Source organism: Orcinus orca, chromosome 14 (genome assembly GCF_937001465.1).
Source record: "Orcinus orca chromosome 14, mOrcOrc1.1, whole genome shotgun sequence".
In the NCBI taxonomy this organism is placed as follows: Eukaryota; Metazoa; Chordata; class Mammalia; order Artiodactyla; family Delphinidae; genus Orcinus; species Orcinus orca.
This window is the reverse complement of record NC_064572.1, coordinates 82,945,774-82,963,669: the sequence shown is the minus strand read 5'-3', so window position 1 is coordinate 82,963,669 and position 17,896 is coordinate 82,945,774. Positions and strand designations below refer to the sequence as shown.

Below are 17,896 nucleotides of genomic sequence, written 5' to 3'. Positions count from 1 at the left end.
CAGAGTCACCAGGCACACGGGCGAGTTAACGTGAGGTGAGCCTGGGATGCGTGCAGAGTGTCAGCGGCACCGACATCCTTCCCGTCTGAGCTCACAGGAGGCTCCGCATCCCAGTTGCACCTGCGCAGGCTCACCGAATGCAAAGCCACAAAGCTGATGCCTGAAGAGACCCCAGTGAAATAACATTCAACCCTTCTACAGGCAGCTATTGAGCACCTGCTAAATGCCTGGCTGGGGTGGGTGCACAGAAACGCCACGGTGTCCGCAGGCAGGCTCTCTGACCCCCAGAGCCCTCAGTCGGCAGGTGGGGCGGAGACCACACAAAGGAAGGGGGAATCGGGGATTGAGAACAGAGAGGTGCTGGGAAGAACCAAACAGGTGAAGAGACAGGGTGGCCAGGGAGGGTGGGAAGGTCGGGGAGGCCTCCCTGGGGAGGAGAGAGCTCCGGAGCTGAGACCCGAAGGGAAGCAAAGAGGCAAAGGCAGACCGGCCGGCAGAAGGAAGGGGGGACCCGGTAAGCATCAGCGCTGCAGGTGTGGCCGGGCAGGAGAGGAGGCCGGCGTGGGGGCCGAGCAAGGGGGCCAGCGGGCCGGAGGGAGTGAGAAGAGGTGGGCTGGCCACACCTCTGGCCTGGCCCAGAGCGCACAGCCCTCCCTGGATGAACCCCGGGCCACAGCGAGGGAGCCTTCATATTTGGCATCTGCAGAGAGCGCGGTGGGGGGGCCACGGAAGACACCAGGCTACAAGTCAAGAGGCCCGAGAAATCCTAGGGAAAAGGTGGAGGGTCTGTATGTCCCCTTCTCCAACCATCCTGTGGGACGCTGCCCCTACCCTGTCTCTATCCAGGTTTTTCTTTCTAACACTAATCAGTATCTCCAATCGTCTCATTTCTGTATCTGTTCACCGTCTCTCTCCTGGACCCATGTGCTCCATGCAGTCAGGAATGGGGCCTGCTGGGCGCTCCTCAGCACCCCCAGTGCTTCACACAGGGCTTGGCACATGGCAGGCCCCCGATAAGCGTTTGCTGAATGACTGAGTGATGGAAAGTCCAGATGACAGCTGGTGAGGGGGACCCTTCCTTAGGACCACGCCTACTGCTTCCCCCAAGGGTGCCCTGACGGAAACAGACAGGATTCAGTGGTGAAGACATGCATTCCCACGCTACAGTGAGCTTTCAGACCCTCTGAGCACTGGAGTGGACAGGTGCGATTTGGAAAAAAATTGGCAGATCTACTGACAACAAGGCGAACGCAGACAGAGAGGCTGACAATGTCGTAATCAATTCTTTCTTAGTATTTGTCTTTCCTAATCAGGGGGTTATGAATTATCAATTACATTTAGTGGTTAATTGCCCTTCATAAAGACAGCTTTTGTATTTTTAAATTAGGCAGTTAATACATTGTAACTAATAGCACCACCTCGTACATTACGGGCAGATCTTCATTGATTGGCACCCGGGATGTGCGATCGCACCCAAGTTAATGGAGCAGTTGAGAGAAGAAGGCAGGGGGTGCCGGGGGACTAATTATTCCTAATGGATTATGATGTGACCTTCTCAGAACAGTGAGCAATCGGTGTGACAGTGAGATGACAGTGCCTCACATCTGCTATTCCAAACACAACTTCGATGCCCATAAAAAAACGAGTAAATAACAGAACTCACTTCAGGACACTTCAGCCACTGTTCTCCTTTGAAATACAACATAAGTTCATCCAAAACACATGTTTTAAAATCAAAGTACTAGTTTTAGGATTGAATCAGTCCCTGGAAAGTGGCGGGAAATGCTTGGGGAAGGCCCCTCCCTGTGGGTCTGTCCATTCGTGCCCCTGACCGCACCCCCTTTTGACTTTCTGGCACAAGTCCCAGGTCCTCTCTCTTCATTTTTCTTAGTTACTAAAAATAACAGAAGTAGGGCTTCCCTGGTGGCGCAGTGGTTGAGCGTCCGCCTGCCGTTGCAGGGGACACAGGTTCGTGCCCCGGTCCGGGAAGATCCCACATGCTGCGGAGCAGCTAGGCCCGTGAGCCATGGCCGCTGAGCCAGCGCGTCCAGAGCCTGTGCTCCGCAACGGGAGAGGCCACAGCAGTGAGAGGCCCGCGTACCGCAAAAAAAAAAAAAAAAAAAAAAAAAAAAAACCAGAAGTATTCATTATTATTATTAAAATAGTAAAGCATGAATACAACATTACACTGGACCTTGCCTTGGGGCTCAGTATCCATGATCTGATTTCATCCTCACCCCCTAAGGGCAGAGCCCCCTACATACACCCTGTGTCCCCTACATGCACCCCCCAGGGCCCGGTGCCTGGAGCACAGGGGGCCCTAAGCACATGTTGAGAAAACAAGCTGAGGAGGCAAGAGCCATGGTCCCCGTTCCAGAGACGACAGAACAGAGGCTCCGGGGGGCAGAGACCCGAGAAGGTCTCTCGGCTTATAACCAGCGGAGCCCACGGGCCCGCAGCTGGCCACAAGGTGGCGGCCCAGGCTCTGGTCCAGGGGGTGGAGGTGCTGGTGCTTCCCCAGTAAGGGAGGCACCTGCCGGGGCAGGCCCAGCTCGGCCCTGCTGGGCAGGACACTGAAACCTTCCCAGGGTGGGGAAGGGTGTGCATGGGGCACACATGTGCGTGCACAGGGGACAGAGTGTGAGAAGGTGGGTCAGCACTGAAGGGGAGGCCCTGAATGGCCAGGGCTATGAGCTGAACTGTGTCCCTCCCACAAAATCGTATGTCGACTCCCTCAGGAGGTAATGAAGGTTGTCAAGTGAGGACAGAAGGGTGGGGCCCTGATACGACAGGATTAGTGTGCTTATAGCAAGAGACACCAGAGATCTCCCTGCGAGCACAGAGAAGAGGCCGTGTCAGGACACGGCAGAAGGTGGCCACCGAACAAGCCAGTAAGAGGACTCTCGCCAGAGACCCACCCTGCCGGCCCCTCGGTCTTGGATGCCTAGGCTTCAGAACTGTGGGAAGCAAACCTCCGTGCTGAAGCCCCCAGGCCGTGGTATTCTGTTATGGCAGACCAAGACAGCCAAGGAACCAAAGCCTCGGCATCTCTCGGAGGGGTCTGCTGCCAGAGGTCAGATTCAGACTCGGGAGGCCTGGAACACGCGAATCCAATGTCAGGAAAGCCGGAGCCAGGCGTGGCTTCAGGGCCACGGCACAGTCTGCAAAGGGCCTCCCAAGGGGAGTGAATCCAAAGGATTTCAACATCGGACTGGGCCCAGCTCCAGAACATGACATGTCACCCCATCCCCTGACACCCAAGAACCCTGGGCACAGGGGGCCTACCGCAGGATCCTGGCAGCCCAGAGCCGGGCTCTGGCTAGACGGCCCCTCTGAGACCACGGCCTCAGTCCACTGCACCCTCCCCAGACCCCCTGAGAGGGCGGGTACTTGCCCCTACTTCCCGTGGCCGCAACGGCTCTTTGAACTGACCTTTACCTCATCCCGGAGGCCAGGACAAGTTCTGAGTGACGACGTCGCCTGATGCAATTACCGAGCATCACAGGAACTGGTCCCTTGCAAATCACCTCGGACCTCACACATCTGCTGGCTGTCGGCATCTGCCAGGGGCGCTCACCCGAAAATAATGGAAACCTTCTCATTATCGCTCGGTAGCAGGTAGAGTGCTAGGACGATTATTGGACATCCTGACTGACCTTGGCATTGCTCCACAGCCTGATGCCCTCTGGGCTCGCCAAAGAGGGGCTGGGCAGGAGGCAAGGAGGCTGCCCTGGATAAGGCCCCTCCTAGCTCGGTCCCCACCCTACCCCACCCCAACCATCTGTCACCTTCATCTGACCCAGAAGGCCCTCTCATCACCCTGAGTCTTTGCCTTCACCCTCCTCTATGGCCAAATCCTACCCAGCCGTCAAAGCCTGGTTCATATGTCCCCTCCTCCAGGAAGCCCCCCAGACCCCAGCCCCTGCCCAGGCAGAGCCCGTCCTCTTTCCACTTGGCTTTCACAGCCCTTGAAGCACAGCAGTGCTTTTCTATGAGAAGCACTTAACTGATCCAAACTCTGGATTTGATGGGCCCACCTAGTAATGCAACCAAGTCATTCTGCTTTCCAGAGAACTTCAGGAAGAAACCCCACGCTCACTGCCGATCCCGCCTGTGGACGGCACTGCTCCAGCGCCCGTCTCTAATCCTTCCTGGGGCAAGGTTGTTAAAGGGTTCCAGAAGAGAAAGCACAGTGGAGCCGGAGGATGGGCCTAGGCACAAGGGTGAGGAGTGAGTCACGCCTTCTGCAGGCGGAGGAACAAATGCCTAAGAAAGATGCTCTAATACTGAGCGGGAGGCCAGGTGGCCGAGAGGCGACCAGGAAGTGCTTCAGAGTCTGATGACCGTGGGCTGGTCCCGGCTCTGCCACTTAATGGCTGTGGGACCTCCACAAGCTGTTTCTTCTCTCTGTGGCTCAGTTTCCTCATCTGGAAAATGGGGATGAAAACAGCCTCACATTGTGAGGCTCCAATGAGACCTGCAGTGCGCTTGCTCGGACCTGGCCCACAGTAAGTGCTCACCGAACGTAAGCCGAGCACGTTGGCCAGTGGCCAGCAGGCAGGCTCCCCCAACCTAGTTCCCTCCCCGCTCTACCTGCCCCACCTGCCCAGAGCAGGCAGGGCACTCACCCACCTCGCCCCAGCCACCCTGTGACCAAGCAGCGAGGCGCATGGTGGCTGCCACAACCTCCCCTCCCCCGCTCTCACCACCTGCGCCCACGTGGGGCTCCGAGGGGCACAGGCTGGGTCCTACGGAGGGGGCACATGTGGAGGGTCTGGGAGGCCAGGCTGATGGCGACTCCCAATCTCACCCCCGCCCCGGGGGAGGGAACCCAACAGGACGGCGACGGGGAGGAACCCTCAGGCTGGGTGGGTTCCTGGGTGGGAAGGTGAGGCTGCAGGCTGGCAGGTCAAACGTGAAGTGACAAATGAGGTTAGCACCCAGAGGGGATGGGTGACTTCTCCCCCATCGCAGAGGAAGCAGGGTTTGGTTTTTTTGATTTTGCTCATCCCTGGGCTGGTCTTCAAAAGAGCCATGTGAGGTCCACAGGCCCACCCTGGGCTGAAATTCTGGTCTCCTACCAAAGCCACCTCTATGTCAAGTAGCCTGGAATCCTCTCCTGAGACAGAAGAAACTCATACCAGGAGGGAAGGGAGGTGTAGGGGAAGAGAGGGGTGTCTCCCCTCATTCCTGCCTCCCTGACCCAGGCCCGCTCTGCCCCTGGGGCTACAACTCAAGACGCTACCTGATGGGGAAGAGGCCCCTGTTACTACTGAAATGGCCACAGCTGCAGATATGCTTCAGTTTCTCAGAGAAGGAAAGAACAACCACAGCACCCCGGGGGGTCATTATGAGCCGAAACTCGGGCGGCAGCACCCAGCCGAGACCTTCAGAGAACATCAGCCTCAGCTTCCCCACCCACCAGCATCAAGATCCCGTTACCTAGCAGAGCAGCGCCACGGCCGCTTCCCCATCCACCAGCGTCAAGATCCCGTTACCTAGCAGAGCGCCACGGCAGCTTCCCCATCCACCAGCGTCAAGATCCCGTTACCTAGCAGAGCTCCGCGGCAGCTTCCCCATCCACCAGCACCAAGATCCCGTTACCTAGCAGAGCGCCACGGCCGCTTCCCCATCCACCAGCACCAAGATCCCGTTACCTAGCAGAGCGCCACGGCCGCTTCCCCATCCACCAGCACCAAGATCCCGTTACCTAGCAGAGCGCCACGGCCGCTTCCCCATCCACCAGCACCAAGATCCCGTTACCTAGCAGAGCGCCACGGCCGCTTCCCCATCCACCAGCACCAAGATCCCGTTACCTAGCAGAGCGCCACGGCCGCTTCCCCATCCACCAGCACCAAGATCCCGTTACCTAGCAGAGCGCCACGGCCGCTTCCCCATCCACCAGCATCAAGATCTCGTTACCTAGCAGAGCGCCACGGCAGCGCCGGCCACTGTCTGATTTTGAGGTCTGTGGCTGCTTTGCTTTTAGAAAGCCACAGAGATTGAAAACACACGTTTGGAAAATTGAAACTCGCAAAGTGCATATTTGTTCTAAGAACCCAATTTTTTAAAAATGGAAGGTCAAACAGGAGCCCATGAACAGAGCAGGGGCAGTTCTGCAGTAGAAAAATACAGTCATAAAGGAAGGGATGGAGGGAGGGAAGGAAGGAGGAAAGAAAGAAAGAAAAATATAGTCACACACACACCAAGGGGCACCCACGTTGATTCTGAGAGGGACCAGGTCCAGCTCCCCATGTGCCCTGATGTAGGGCCTCAGCTTGGGGGCAGGGAGATGCCTTCTGGCTGGAGCAGCAACAGAAGGGCTTTTCCCCCATGAGAATGGGGTCCAGCACCTGCACCCTGCACATGCCCTTGGCCAGGCATCCATGGGCCAGACTCTTGGGAGTCTTGAGTCCCAACCATGAAATGGGGTAACAGTAGCGCTTAGCCTTCTGGCTCTCCAGGGTGGGGCACAGAGGACGCACCATGAGCCCTACCGTGTGCCGGCATCACCACGGGGCCACGAATGCTGAGGGACACCGGTAAGGCCTCTGCCAGTAGCTCTGGCCGGGCCTGCTGCATCTCCCCCTTCTGTCCACCGACCCACCAGAGTAGACATTTTGGCCAGGCTGACAGCCAGCTGCTAGGTCCCTGGAGGTCCCTCCCACTCTCCATCGGACACTCTGCTGGGCAGACTGTGTCGTCAGAGTCCAGGCAAGAAACAGTCCAAAGTCTGGACGTAGAGAAGAGAACAAGAGCAGTGGTGACGCATGGAGGTGGCCCTGGCTGAGCCTCTCAGGCCGGGCTAGCCAGCCAGCGACCTCAGGGGGACAGCAACGAGGTCAAATAGACGTCGGGCAGGCCTGAAGCCAGGGCCCTTACGAAACACGTGGCACACCTTCCACACCCGTGGCTACCTCACCCGCCACCCAGTATGTTCTCTCTGACCTGCCTGGGCCTCTGAGCTCAGATCAAAGGGACATGCTGAGCCCACAACATCACTTTACTAGTTACTAATAAATTCAATTTAGAATGAAGTGCCTGGGAATCTAGAAACCAGAGGAGACCTTGGAGATTATCCAACCTAGTGGCTCCTTTCGCAGAGGGGGAGACTGAGGCCCAGAGGGATACGAGGAACCTAAGGGCACATTTCTGGGAGCCATGGGTTCTTTGGTCCACTCCCCAGCCTTGGAAGGTTAGCCACCAGCTAGCCCTCCCCTGACGTGGTCACAGGCTGGTCAAGTGCTGGGCGCTGCAGGGGACAGAGCCAGGCATTCTCGGGTAAGGTGGGAGCCTGGCTCGGGAAGCAGACACACCCTCAGCACCTCTGCCACCTCGTCCCTCTGTGACCAAGGCTTGTCACCTAACCTTCTCCAACCTCAGCTTCCACATCTGTAAAATGGGGCACTAGCAGTAGCTACTTGACAGGACTGTCCTGAAGCACCTGGCATGTTGCAAATACTCAGTGAATGACAGTGAAGACGATGGTGGTTACAATGACGACCACACCTCTAGCAGGCCCGGGGCCGGGTGCTGGGGACATCTGGGTCCTCGAGGCAGGTAGTCGGACAAGAAGACAGATGCCCAGGGAACTGGGACAGCCGGAGGAGCCAGCTGGTGAGGGAGGCCTGCTGGACGGAGCCCAGAGAGCTTCGCCCGGGGCCACCATTAAGAAAGAGGGCAAAGTTCAACCCAGCAAATGGAACCTGGGGTAAACCGGCGCTGGCTCATCCTGGCAGACATCCCAGAGCACCCAGGACAGAGGGAACCCCAACAGTATTTACAACAGCTCCCCACGAGAGGAAACTGAGGCACAAAAAGGCTAAGGAACTTGCCCAAGACCACATGACAACCACAGGGCAGAGCTGGGACTCGAAACCCAGGTTCTCGCCCACAAGAGCTGACACCTACCTTCCTTTAGGGGAAGCACCTGCCCTGCTAAGGGTCTGGCCCCCACTCTCCTTCCTCCTGAGGTGGCTTTGAGCAAGCCCTATTCCTCCTCTATAAACAGGGCTGCATCCTGCCAGCCCCAGGGTGGCGGGAAGTCACCCTGCATAGCGCCACAGGCAGGGCCCAGGCAGGGCTTTGCCAATACGGCTTCTCTGTATATCCTTGGGGGGCTGGGGGATCAGGACTCCACCTGTGGGCCCCATGACCCGTGCCATGCTCACCTCCTAATCAGCCAGGGCCTTCCTACCAGAGGCGGCATCTTTGGGATAAACCGTTAACTCTGCTCCAGAACCCCCAGCCTGGCTGCCCTTGATTTCCATAGGGCGGCTCCTGCCCAGCGAGGCTGAGATCAGAAACCCAGAAACAGCCCTTGTCGTGACAGTGGAGCCGTGGGTAGCTTCACAACAATGTCCCTCGGTTTCCCTCCACGCAAGTCAGGGTCACAGTTCTGTTACTGCTCTACCTGAGGGTGGTTGTGTCTCCTTTAAGTCCAAGAACAAAAATGGTATTTCACGCACATTACTCTGTAACTTTTTCACTGACTATATGCAACATTCACCTCATACAAACTAATGTCAACACCAAACAGAGCTACCTCACTCTTTTTAACTGCTGGGGAATATTCCGCAGTCTGGATAAACCATAATTTATTCCCTTGTCCCCTCCTGATAGACACGCAGGTTGTTTCCAGCCACAAATATAAAATTATTCACATATGTACTGTTGAGCTGTCCACTGCCCCAGACTTTAGTACTGTTATTTTTTTTTTAACATCTTTTTTGGAGTATAATTGCTTTACAATGGTGTGTTAGTTTCTGCTTTATAACAAAGTCAATCAGCTATACATATACATATATCCCCATATCTCTTTCCTCTTGCGTCTCCCTCCCTCCCACCCTCCCTGTCCCACCCCTCTAGGTGGTCACAAAGCACAGAGCTGATCACCCTGTGCTATACGGGGAGGGCGAAGGGTAAGCTGGGACAAAGTGAGAGAGTGGCATAGACATATATACACTGCCAAATGTAAAATAGATAGCTAGTGGGAAGCAGCCGCAGTGGTTAAGACTCCGCCTTCCACTGCAGGGGGCGTGGGTTTGATCCCTGGTGGAGATCCCGCCTGCCGTGGGGTGTGGCCAAAAAAAAAAAAAAAAGACACTTTCGTCATTTTCACGGACTGACCTCATAATCGGTATTACGGATTTGAACGGAGAAAATACACACCATTCAAACATTGCTCTTTTATCTGTTTTTAAAATTGGGGGGATTCTACCTCAGATTTCATTTAGGAGATAAATGCTCTGAGGCGACGTAAGTTTGAGACCACTGGCTCGGGATCTGCGGGGAACTCCAGCCTCCAGTGACCTGTGAACCAGCAGAACATGTTTCTTGAGCATCAGTGCTGCCCAAGGAGTGGGGGGTTGTGGGGGGTGTGAAGGGGGGACCATGGAACTGGACGAGAGCCAGCCAGGGAAGGGGCGGCTTCTTAAAATCCCCTGTGCTTTGGGGGAAACACAGAGGAAAAGGCGTGGAAGGAGCTACAGGGTCCCCCTGGGGGGATGACGAGGATGGGGCTGGTGACGATTTGGACTTTTTACTTAGTACCTTCCTGCGCTAGGGGGATGGTTCACAAGAAGGAAGCCACGTCTGCCTTGGGAAGCCTAAACTGTGAATGTTATAAAACCAGTACTCGGCCTGGGAAGAGAGAATCGTTCTCTCACCTGGCCCCCAACTCTGAAGTCAGCCTAGTTCACCCGCAGAGAGGAAACGGCAGCACGAGTGACAGGGCATTCTCAACAAACACAGCTTGTCCAAGGTCCAGGGTGAGTCAGGAAAGCTGTTGTTGGCCTAAACGAACTCAAACAAACGGCCCGCCCCCTCTGATAGCCGCAAGAGCCCCCTCTGGCAGGTGCTGGGCCACACGGGGGATGGGACGAGGCAGCGCAGGGAGGCTCCCAGCTCTCTCACAGTCCTGGTAGCTACTATTATTACCGCCACTCCTGGGCGGCTGTGTCCCTGGGGCCCGACGGAGCCAGGGTGGCCGAGCATCAAGGAGGGCCTTGGTCCTAGGCCGCACTTCAGACAAGTTCCCGGGCCCTGTTCTGCTGGGAGGGGCCTGGGTTTTCACAGGGTCCCGGGGCTCCTGGCACACACTGGAGGGATGGGTCGCGGGTCCGTTAGTCCTGGGTGGGAATTGCTTTATGAGGCTGCCCTGGGCCGAGGCCGAGCCTGCTTCCTTCCGCCGGCCGCAAAAAGGCTGGGCCGGGCTGGGCCCAGCAGATGTGCTTTAGTGGCCGAGACAGGATGCAGTAAATGCCCACCCGCCTTTCACATGCAGATGCCTCTGGGGCTCCCCTTTGTGCTGACCAGCCCGGGGGCCGGTCCCTGCGGCCCCCGCTGTGCCCAGCCCTGCCTCTGAATGGCTCCCCTCGGGGAGCCCAACTGCCCAAGAATGGACTCCAATAAAGGGCCTGATGGGGGGACCCAGGCCGGTTACAGATGTCCCATGACCACGCCCACCCACAAGTCCTAGCACAGTAAGAGGGCTCCACCTGGCCAGCACCGTGCCCAGTGGCTCCAGGAAGCCTGGACCTCCTGTTCTCCAATCTGGAACGTTCCTGGCCCAGATGACAGCTTCAGAGCCCAGCTCACACATCACGGGCTCCCCATCTCCCTGGCGGCACAGTCTCTCCACCTGACACTAGCCTTTCCGGGTGCTGTTTACGCTGCTCTCCCCATACTGGACGGTCAGCTTCCCGAGAGCAGGGACTTCCATCTGCCCCACTCACTGCCCCTTGTCCCAACGCCTACAGCGGTGTTTTTAGTATAAAAGAAGCACTCGATAAATATTTGTTGGGCGAGTGGATGAATGAACAAGTGCATCTTTAATGAGAAGCAGTGTGCTCTTGTGGGGAAAACTGGGGCTTGGAGTCAGGTGGACCGGGGCAGGGTGGAGGACAGTGGGCAGGAAGGGAGGGAACCCTGGCCCAGCCACTTTCTCCACTTTGGCCACTTCCCAAATCTCTCTGAGCCTCTGTTCCGGCTTTGAAAAGGGCTGGTTGTGAAGGTAGTCTGATCATCAGTGACTGCTATTACGGTGGTCAGTATGGTTTTAAAAAGCAGAGCTAATACTCCCCATGTGCTCTGTGTCCCCAAACAGGTGGGAAACTTTCCAAAAATCTGAGGACACCTGTCACCACAGAAAGTCTAGGAAGAGAAGTGGTGAGTCACCCCCTCCGGGGTTCCCAGAACAGAAGGTGCTGTTTGGGAACCCACGGCACTGGGGAGATGCCATGGAGGCAAACGCCGCCCCGGGCCCCGGGACCCCCATCAAGCGGCCCCTCTACAGCGCTGCTGCTCTCACCCTGGGAACTTCCTCTGAGCTCCCTTGTGACTTCAAAGCCAGCCTTGCATATCAAGGAGGCCACAGAGTGCAGGCTGTGGCTGCAAAAACTACACAAAGCGGTGGAAGCCTGGCATTATTCACGTTGGCCAGCAGGGCCTGGCCCGGGAAAGGGCCGTGTCCCCAAGTCTGACATCCCCAGGGAAACTCCAAAAGCAGGCGGATTTTACTGGGGGAAGTTGCCCACATACACTCACTGCCAGGAGGGTCTGGATGCTGGGCTCCGGGGGCCCCACAGGAGGGCATGGGCGGCTTCCTCGGGCCTGAGTGTGATCAGCTGGCCACTGGAGGCCGGGCCTGGGCGGAGGGGCCTAGCCTTTAAAGAGCCAGCACAAGAGCTGAAGAGAGAAAAGGGACGTGGGTGAGAGCCAGAGGCTGCCGCAGCGTGGAGGGCCCAGGCGCTGCGGGTGCTGGGCTGCTAAGGGGCTGGTCAGTGAAAACCCCCCGAAAGTCTGTATAACTGGAAGCAAGGGGGTGAAGTGGGCAGAGGGAGAGAAGGGGCCACAAGGGTCACTCGGGAAGGCCCTGGTGGAGCAGAGAAATGCACGGGGACGCGGTCCTGTGGCATGGAGTCCCAGGGAGGGTTCAGAGGGGCCAGGCCTCATCCTCCAGGACGATCAACTCCCCTGATATAAGGAGAACTGCGTCCCCTCACTGGAAACAGTCCCACACACTATGGGGAAGGCACTTCTCCCCTCTCTCAGCTACAAAACTGGCTGGGATGTATTTTAGGACTGTCAGTATATCCGGTTATTATACCGCTGCTAGATTTACACAGTGTAGCCGCTACCAAAGACACTCCAGCTAGATAAACCAGTTGAATTAAAGCAAATCAAGACAGACAGCTCCCGGGGATCTGCTGGAAGATGCCAGCGCCAAACCCACAGAGGTTAAAGGACCAGGGATCACCCTCCTTCGAGTCACAGCCTGGAATCTGTGCAGGTGTTAGGTGGACAGTGTATCGGGGGGAGCATCACCCAGGGGAGACTGCTAGAGAGAAGCCCCTGACCTTTTCCAATGCCCACTTCTCCCTCAAAGGACTCTAAGTATGGGTCCAGCACAGCGGTTAGGAGTCACGCACACCTGGGTTCCCATGGTCCCTGGGCCATCCCAGCTGAGACCCTAGCAAGCCCTGAGCCTCAGTGGCTTCAGCTGATTGAGGGAGATAACCTCCTCCCACCCCCACACTGTTAGGGGGACTACATGACATAAACAGGGACGCCCAGCATAGGAAGCACTCTCTGAGAGCAGCCAGCTTTGCTGGTGCTGGGAGACGCCTGGAGCCTCACTGGCCCGGGAGGGGTGCACACCAGACCCACATTACCGACTGGAAACAAGGGCTCACAATCAGCCCTACTTATTCCAAAGCCACTGCTGAATCCATTTTGTGCTCCTCAGCAGAAGGTAGATGGGGAGGGACCGAGGCTCTGTCCATATCCTTGACCTACTTTATTTCTCAGGTTTTGAGGCAAAAATGACCCTGCTAAAATGCAAAGGACTTCGGGACTTCCCTGGTGGTTAAGAGTCTGCCTGCTAATGTAGGGGACACGGGTTCGAGCCCTGGTCCGGGAAGATCCCATATGCCGCAGAGCAACTAAGCCCGTGCCCCACAACTACTGAGCCTGCGCTCTAGAGCCCGCAAGCCACAACTACTGAGCCCACATGCCACAACTAATGAAGCCCACGCACCTACAGCCTGTGCTCTGCAACAAGAGAAGCCACGGCAATGAGAAGCCCGCACACCACAAGGAAGAATAGCCCCTGCTCGCCGCAACTAGAGAAAGCCTGCATGCAATGAAGACCCAAAGCACCAAAAATAAAATTAATTAATTAACTTTAAAAAAAATTTAAAAATGAATGAAACTGTAAATTAGTTTAAATAAATAAATAAATAAATAAAATGCAAAGGAGTGACAAACCCACGTGTTGGTGAGGACACAGAGCCACGGGCACTCTCACATATACCACTTTGGGAAACGATTTGACAGCATCTTCTAGCAATGAACATATGCCTATCTTATGACCAGCAATTCCACTCCTAGGCCTGTACCCAGCAGAAATGCATCCATGCATTCACCAGACATGTTCTAGAATGTTCATGGCAGCACTATTCAAAATAACTGAAAACAGGAAACTACACCCCCTCAATAGAAGAACAGATGTGTACTTTAATATAAAGTTGTTTTTTTTTAAGTGGCCCTGATTTTAAAAAAATTAAAAGCACGTGTAACAGGAATTCCTATACTAACATGGGACGTGCTCTTTCAGCCGCACTCCTCAGCAGACTGCTGCCATGGGCCACGGGATCTGTGGGCAGAGGAAGGGCGCCAGCTCCACGTTCCGCGTGCACGTGAAGCACCGAAAGACGCCGCGTCTCTGCACACCGTGGACTTTGCCAAGCAACACAGCTACATCAAGGGTATCGTGAAGGACACCATCCACGACCCGGGCTGCAGCGTGCCCCTTGCCAAGGTGGTCTTCCGGGATCCATACAGTTTTAAGAAGCGGACAGAGATGTTCATCACCACCGAGGGCATCCACACCAGCCAGTTCGTGGACTGTGGCAAGCAGGCCCAGCTCAGCATCGGCAGTGTGCTCCCGGTGGGTACCGTACCTGGGGGCACCCACATGTGTTGTCTGGAGGAGAAGCCTGGTGACTGGGGCAAGCTGGCCAGAGCCTCTGGAAACTATGTGACTGTCATCTCCCACAACCCTGAGACAAAGAAGACCAGAGTGAAGCTGCCCTTGGGCTCCAAGAAGGTCATCTCCTCTACCAACAGAGCTGTGGTCGGTATGGTGGCTAGAGGTGGCCGCGTTGACAAACCCATTCTGAAGGCCAGCCGTGCCTACCACAAGTATAAGGCAAAGAGGAATTGCTGGCCATGTGTGCGGGGTGTGGCCATGAACCCTGCTGAGCGTCCCTTTGGAGGTGGCAACCACCACCATATCGGCAAAGCCTCTACCATCCTCAGAGATGCCTCTGCTGGCCAGAAAGTGGGTCTCACTGCTGCCCACCGGACTGGGTGTCTCCGGGGAACCAAGACTGTGCAGGAGAAAAAGAATTAGGGCTGAGGGCTCAATAAAGTTTGTCTCTTTCACAAAAACAAACAAACAAACAAACATGGGACGTGACGTTTAACTGTCATACTCATGGGGTGTATTGTGTGCCAAGCACTGTGTCAAGGGCCATCATGGCACCTGCCTGCGCCCCTCTGTGCCCCTCTCCATTCCCTCAGGTGCTCCAGTCCAACACCGGAGCCATTCTTCATTTCATCTTCTCCCTGTTCCCCGCAATATCCAATACACAGGCAGGTCCCATTGGTCCTACTCCCAAAACATCTAATTCACCCCCTTCTGTTCATCTCCATTGCCACCCCCTAGTCCACGCCCTATCATGTCTCCCTGGACCACACAAGGGTCTCCCAACTGGCTGTTCCCCTGTTTCCTCTGGAGCCCGGCCATCTGCCCCACTGCCAGCTCATTCTCCACTTTGCAGCCAGAGATCTTCTTAAAATATTTTGTTTTCTGGTGCAGTATTTTTTTCCAGCACTTTTTGAGACAAAATTGACAAAATATTTGTAATTTGATATCTTGAATGGGAAATACATCCACATGGTTCAAAACTTTAAAAAATGTTTATATACGAAGTTACCGAGGGAAGAGCCTTGCTCCCATCCCTACCCCCAACCACCTAGTTCTCCCCAATCACTTGCCTTCCAGCTCTTCACAGGTTGAAGCTCTTCCCTCCAGTTTCCTTATACAAACACACCAGCAGGAATACACACTTGCATTTCTGCCTTTTCCACCCAAAAGATGGCACAGTGCACATCCTGTCTTCACTGACAGCACGTCTACATGGCAGGCATGCTCGTTCTTTTTTATGCAGCATGGAATTCCACTGTGTAGAAGGATAGACTGTAATACTCCCCTAGCGATGGATAGCTGAGCTGTTTCCAGTCTTTTGCTATTTCTCAAGGCACTGCCATGAATGACCTCCCACCTATGTCATTTCTCATGTATGAGGCAGTACGCTGATAGATCATGCCAAATGCATCTTCCACAAGCAATATAAGACAGGGTCTGCTTCCACAAACTCTCACCAAGAGAATGCGTTCCCAAAGTTGTGGATTTTGGCCGATTTTCTCAAATTGATGAAAAAAGGCATCTCAGGATCGTTTTAATTTGCACTTCTCTTATTCGAGTAAGGCTGAGCATCTTTCCTGTGCTTTTCCTTTGTGTTTCCATTTGTTTTCCTTTCCTATGAATTGTTTATATCCTTTGTGCCTCTTTCTATTGGGTTGTTGATTTGTTGTTGTTGTCGATTTCTAGATTTTGAGGCGTAGCTACAAAGGTATTCTCCTACTCCAAGATTTCAAAGGGAATCTCTCCTGTTTTCATTTACTTATATGGTTTCACTTTCTACATTTAAATGTCTTGAAAACATAAATCAGATCACACGACACTCCTGCCTAAAATCTTCAGTGACTTCTCATTGCACCCAGTATGGAATCCAGACAGCTCTCTGTGACCCTCAGGTCCCTGCCTGCTGTAGCCCTGAGCACCCTCGCTAGTGCCCACTCTCTCTTCAGTTCCGTGAGTGCGTGCGATCTGCTGAGTTCTCCTCCCGAGCTCTCCTCCGAGCTCTCCTCCGCCTCAGGCTTTGCAGCCACTGTTCCCTTCAGATGCAAGGCACTTCCTCCTCCACTTCACCCCATGCCTCCTCTTACCCTCTGGTTCTGCGATGCCAGTGGCAATTACAAAGCCCAGGGCCCAGTGGTGCCAACAGTGGTCCTGGCAGTGTCTTCTGTGCACAAGACTTGGTGGGCAAGACGCCCTCCTACCGTCTAAGCAGACAGTCAAGGCAGTCCAACTGAATTACAATGCCAGCCACGTATGTAATTTAAAGTTTTCTGGTAACCACATTAACAAAGGTTAAAAGAAGGTGGAATTAATTTAATATATTTTATTTAAGCTAACATATTCAAATTACTATCATTTCAATATGTAACCAATATAAAACAATACAATGAACTTTATACATTTTTTCTCACTAAGTCTTCAAAATCCAGTGTGGGTTGTACACTTACACCACATCTAAATTCAGACTTGCCACATTCCAAGCGCTCAAAGGCAAGGAATGGGGCTGCGCTGTTGGACAGGGGCGCAACTCTAACCAGCAGGGTCCCGGTGCTCATCCCGGGACGCCGTTTGCCTGTCACACCCGGCGCCTGCAGCGCAATCCTCCCGGGACCAGCCCACCGCTCGCCGGGCGGGGCGGGGCCAGAGCAGCAGCCCCGCCCCGCCCCCCGGCAGCGGCCCACAGGACCCGGCTGAGCACAGCGCCGGGCGCTCCAGGCGGCCTGCGCGGCCCACTCACCTCGCCAGCGCCTCCACAGAGCCTACAATCGGCGCACCGCCGCCCTCACCGCCGTCGTACAGCACGCCTGAGATGTCGAGCAGCACCCCGCGCACGCCGGCCAGCCGCTCGCCCCACGCAGCCATTGCGTCCCGCCTGCGCCTCGGCCCCCGCGTCCCAACCGGCGCCTGGAAGCTGCGGCCGCGCTCGCCGCGCAGGGTTGCCTGGGAAGTGTAGTCCCGCGGGCGGGGCGGGGCAGAGCTGGGCCAGTGGGGCGTGGCCGGGCGCAAACCCGGCAAGACGGGCGCTGCTTCCCGACTCCCGAGTCACGCGCTCCCAAAATGGGAGCCTTTTCACCTGGAGATCAGTGGATAAAGGGTCAACCTCCCTAAAATTGGAGCAAGGCAGATTGGGACGAGGAGGCAACCGGAAAAGTAACAAAAATTAAAGAGAACAGGCAAGACCTTCATTGGTGTTTTCCTGTGGCCCGATGACACTCCTAACAGCAATGGAGATAGTTGGGCCCACAGACTGGACGATGCTGCGCGCCTGAGAAGCAATGATAAGGTAACGAATCTCTAAAGACATGTATGAAGTGTAAGCTATGATGCCAGAACAAGGTGGAAGAAAAATAAATGTTCAGGGACCGGAATTGTTCAAGAAGTGATAAGATGGCTACTGACAGAAATATTATGCCATGAAAAAAGGAAGACTAGGTTACAACATGAAAAACGCTCACGATATAACATTGTGTGAAAAAGCAGAGGGACTTCCCTAGCTGTCCGGTGGTTAAGACTCGGCTTCCAATGCAGGGGGCGTGGGTTCCATCCCTCGTTGAGGAACTAAGATCCCACATGCGGAGTGGTGCAGCCAAAAAAAAAAAAGCAGAATGCAAAATTGTATGTAGACCTCTGCCTACAAAAATAAGGCGTAGGAATGGCTGAGAAGAAAATGGGAATATTTCAATGTGTTAGCCCAGTGAGATTTTGGATGAATTTTTACGTTCTATTTAATGTTACATCGTTTTTGTAATAAATAAAAGTTGGTAGAAAAGGGGAAGAGTTTCCTTAACTGCCCTTTTGACCCTTTCAAGTGTTTAAACTGAAACTTCAAAAAATTTGACTTCTGGGACTTCCCTGGTGGCACAGCGGTTAAGAATCCGCCTGCCAAAGCAGGGGACACGGGTTCAA

General features: G+C 54.9%; 1 protein-coding gene and 1 pseudogene across 5 annotated transcripts in view; one reads left to right on the top strand and one right to left on the bottom strand.

Annotated features, from left to right (window-relative positions):
• The window catches only part of LHPP (phospholysine phosphohistidine inorganic pyrophosphate phosphatase), a 135,703-nt gene extending 118,010 nt beyond the window's left edge, over positions 1-17,693 (bottom strand). For all 5 annotated transcript variants that reach the window (XM_033420794.2, XM_033420798.2, XM_033420795.2 and 2 more), the window contains exon 1: positions 16,728-17,693. In XM_033420794.2, coding sequence (XP_033276685.1) covers positions 16,728-16,852 — 125 coding nt within the window. In that variant the 5' untranslated portion in view covers positions 16,853-17,693. The remainder of the gene's footprint in view (positions 1-16,727) is intronic.
• Positions 13,644-14,725, top strand: LOC125961141 (60S ribosomal protein L8-like; annotated as a pseudogene).
• Positions 17,694-17,896: the final 203 nt, after the last annotated feature.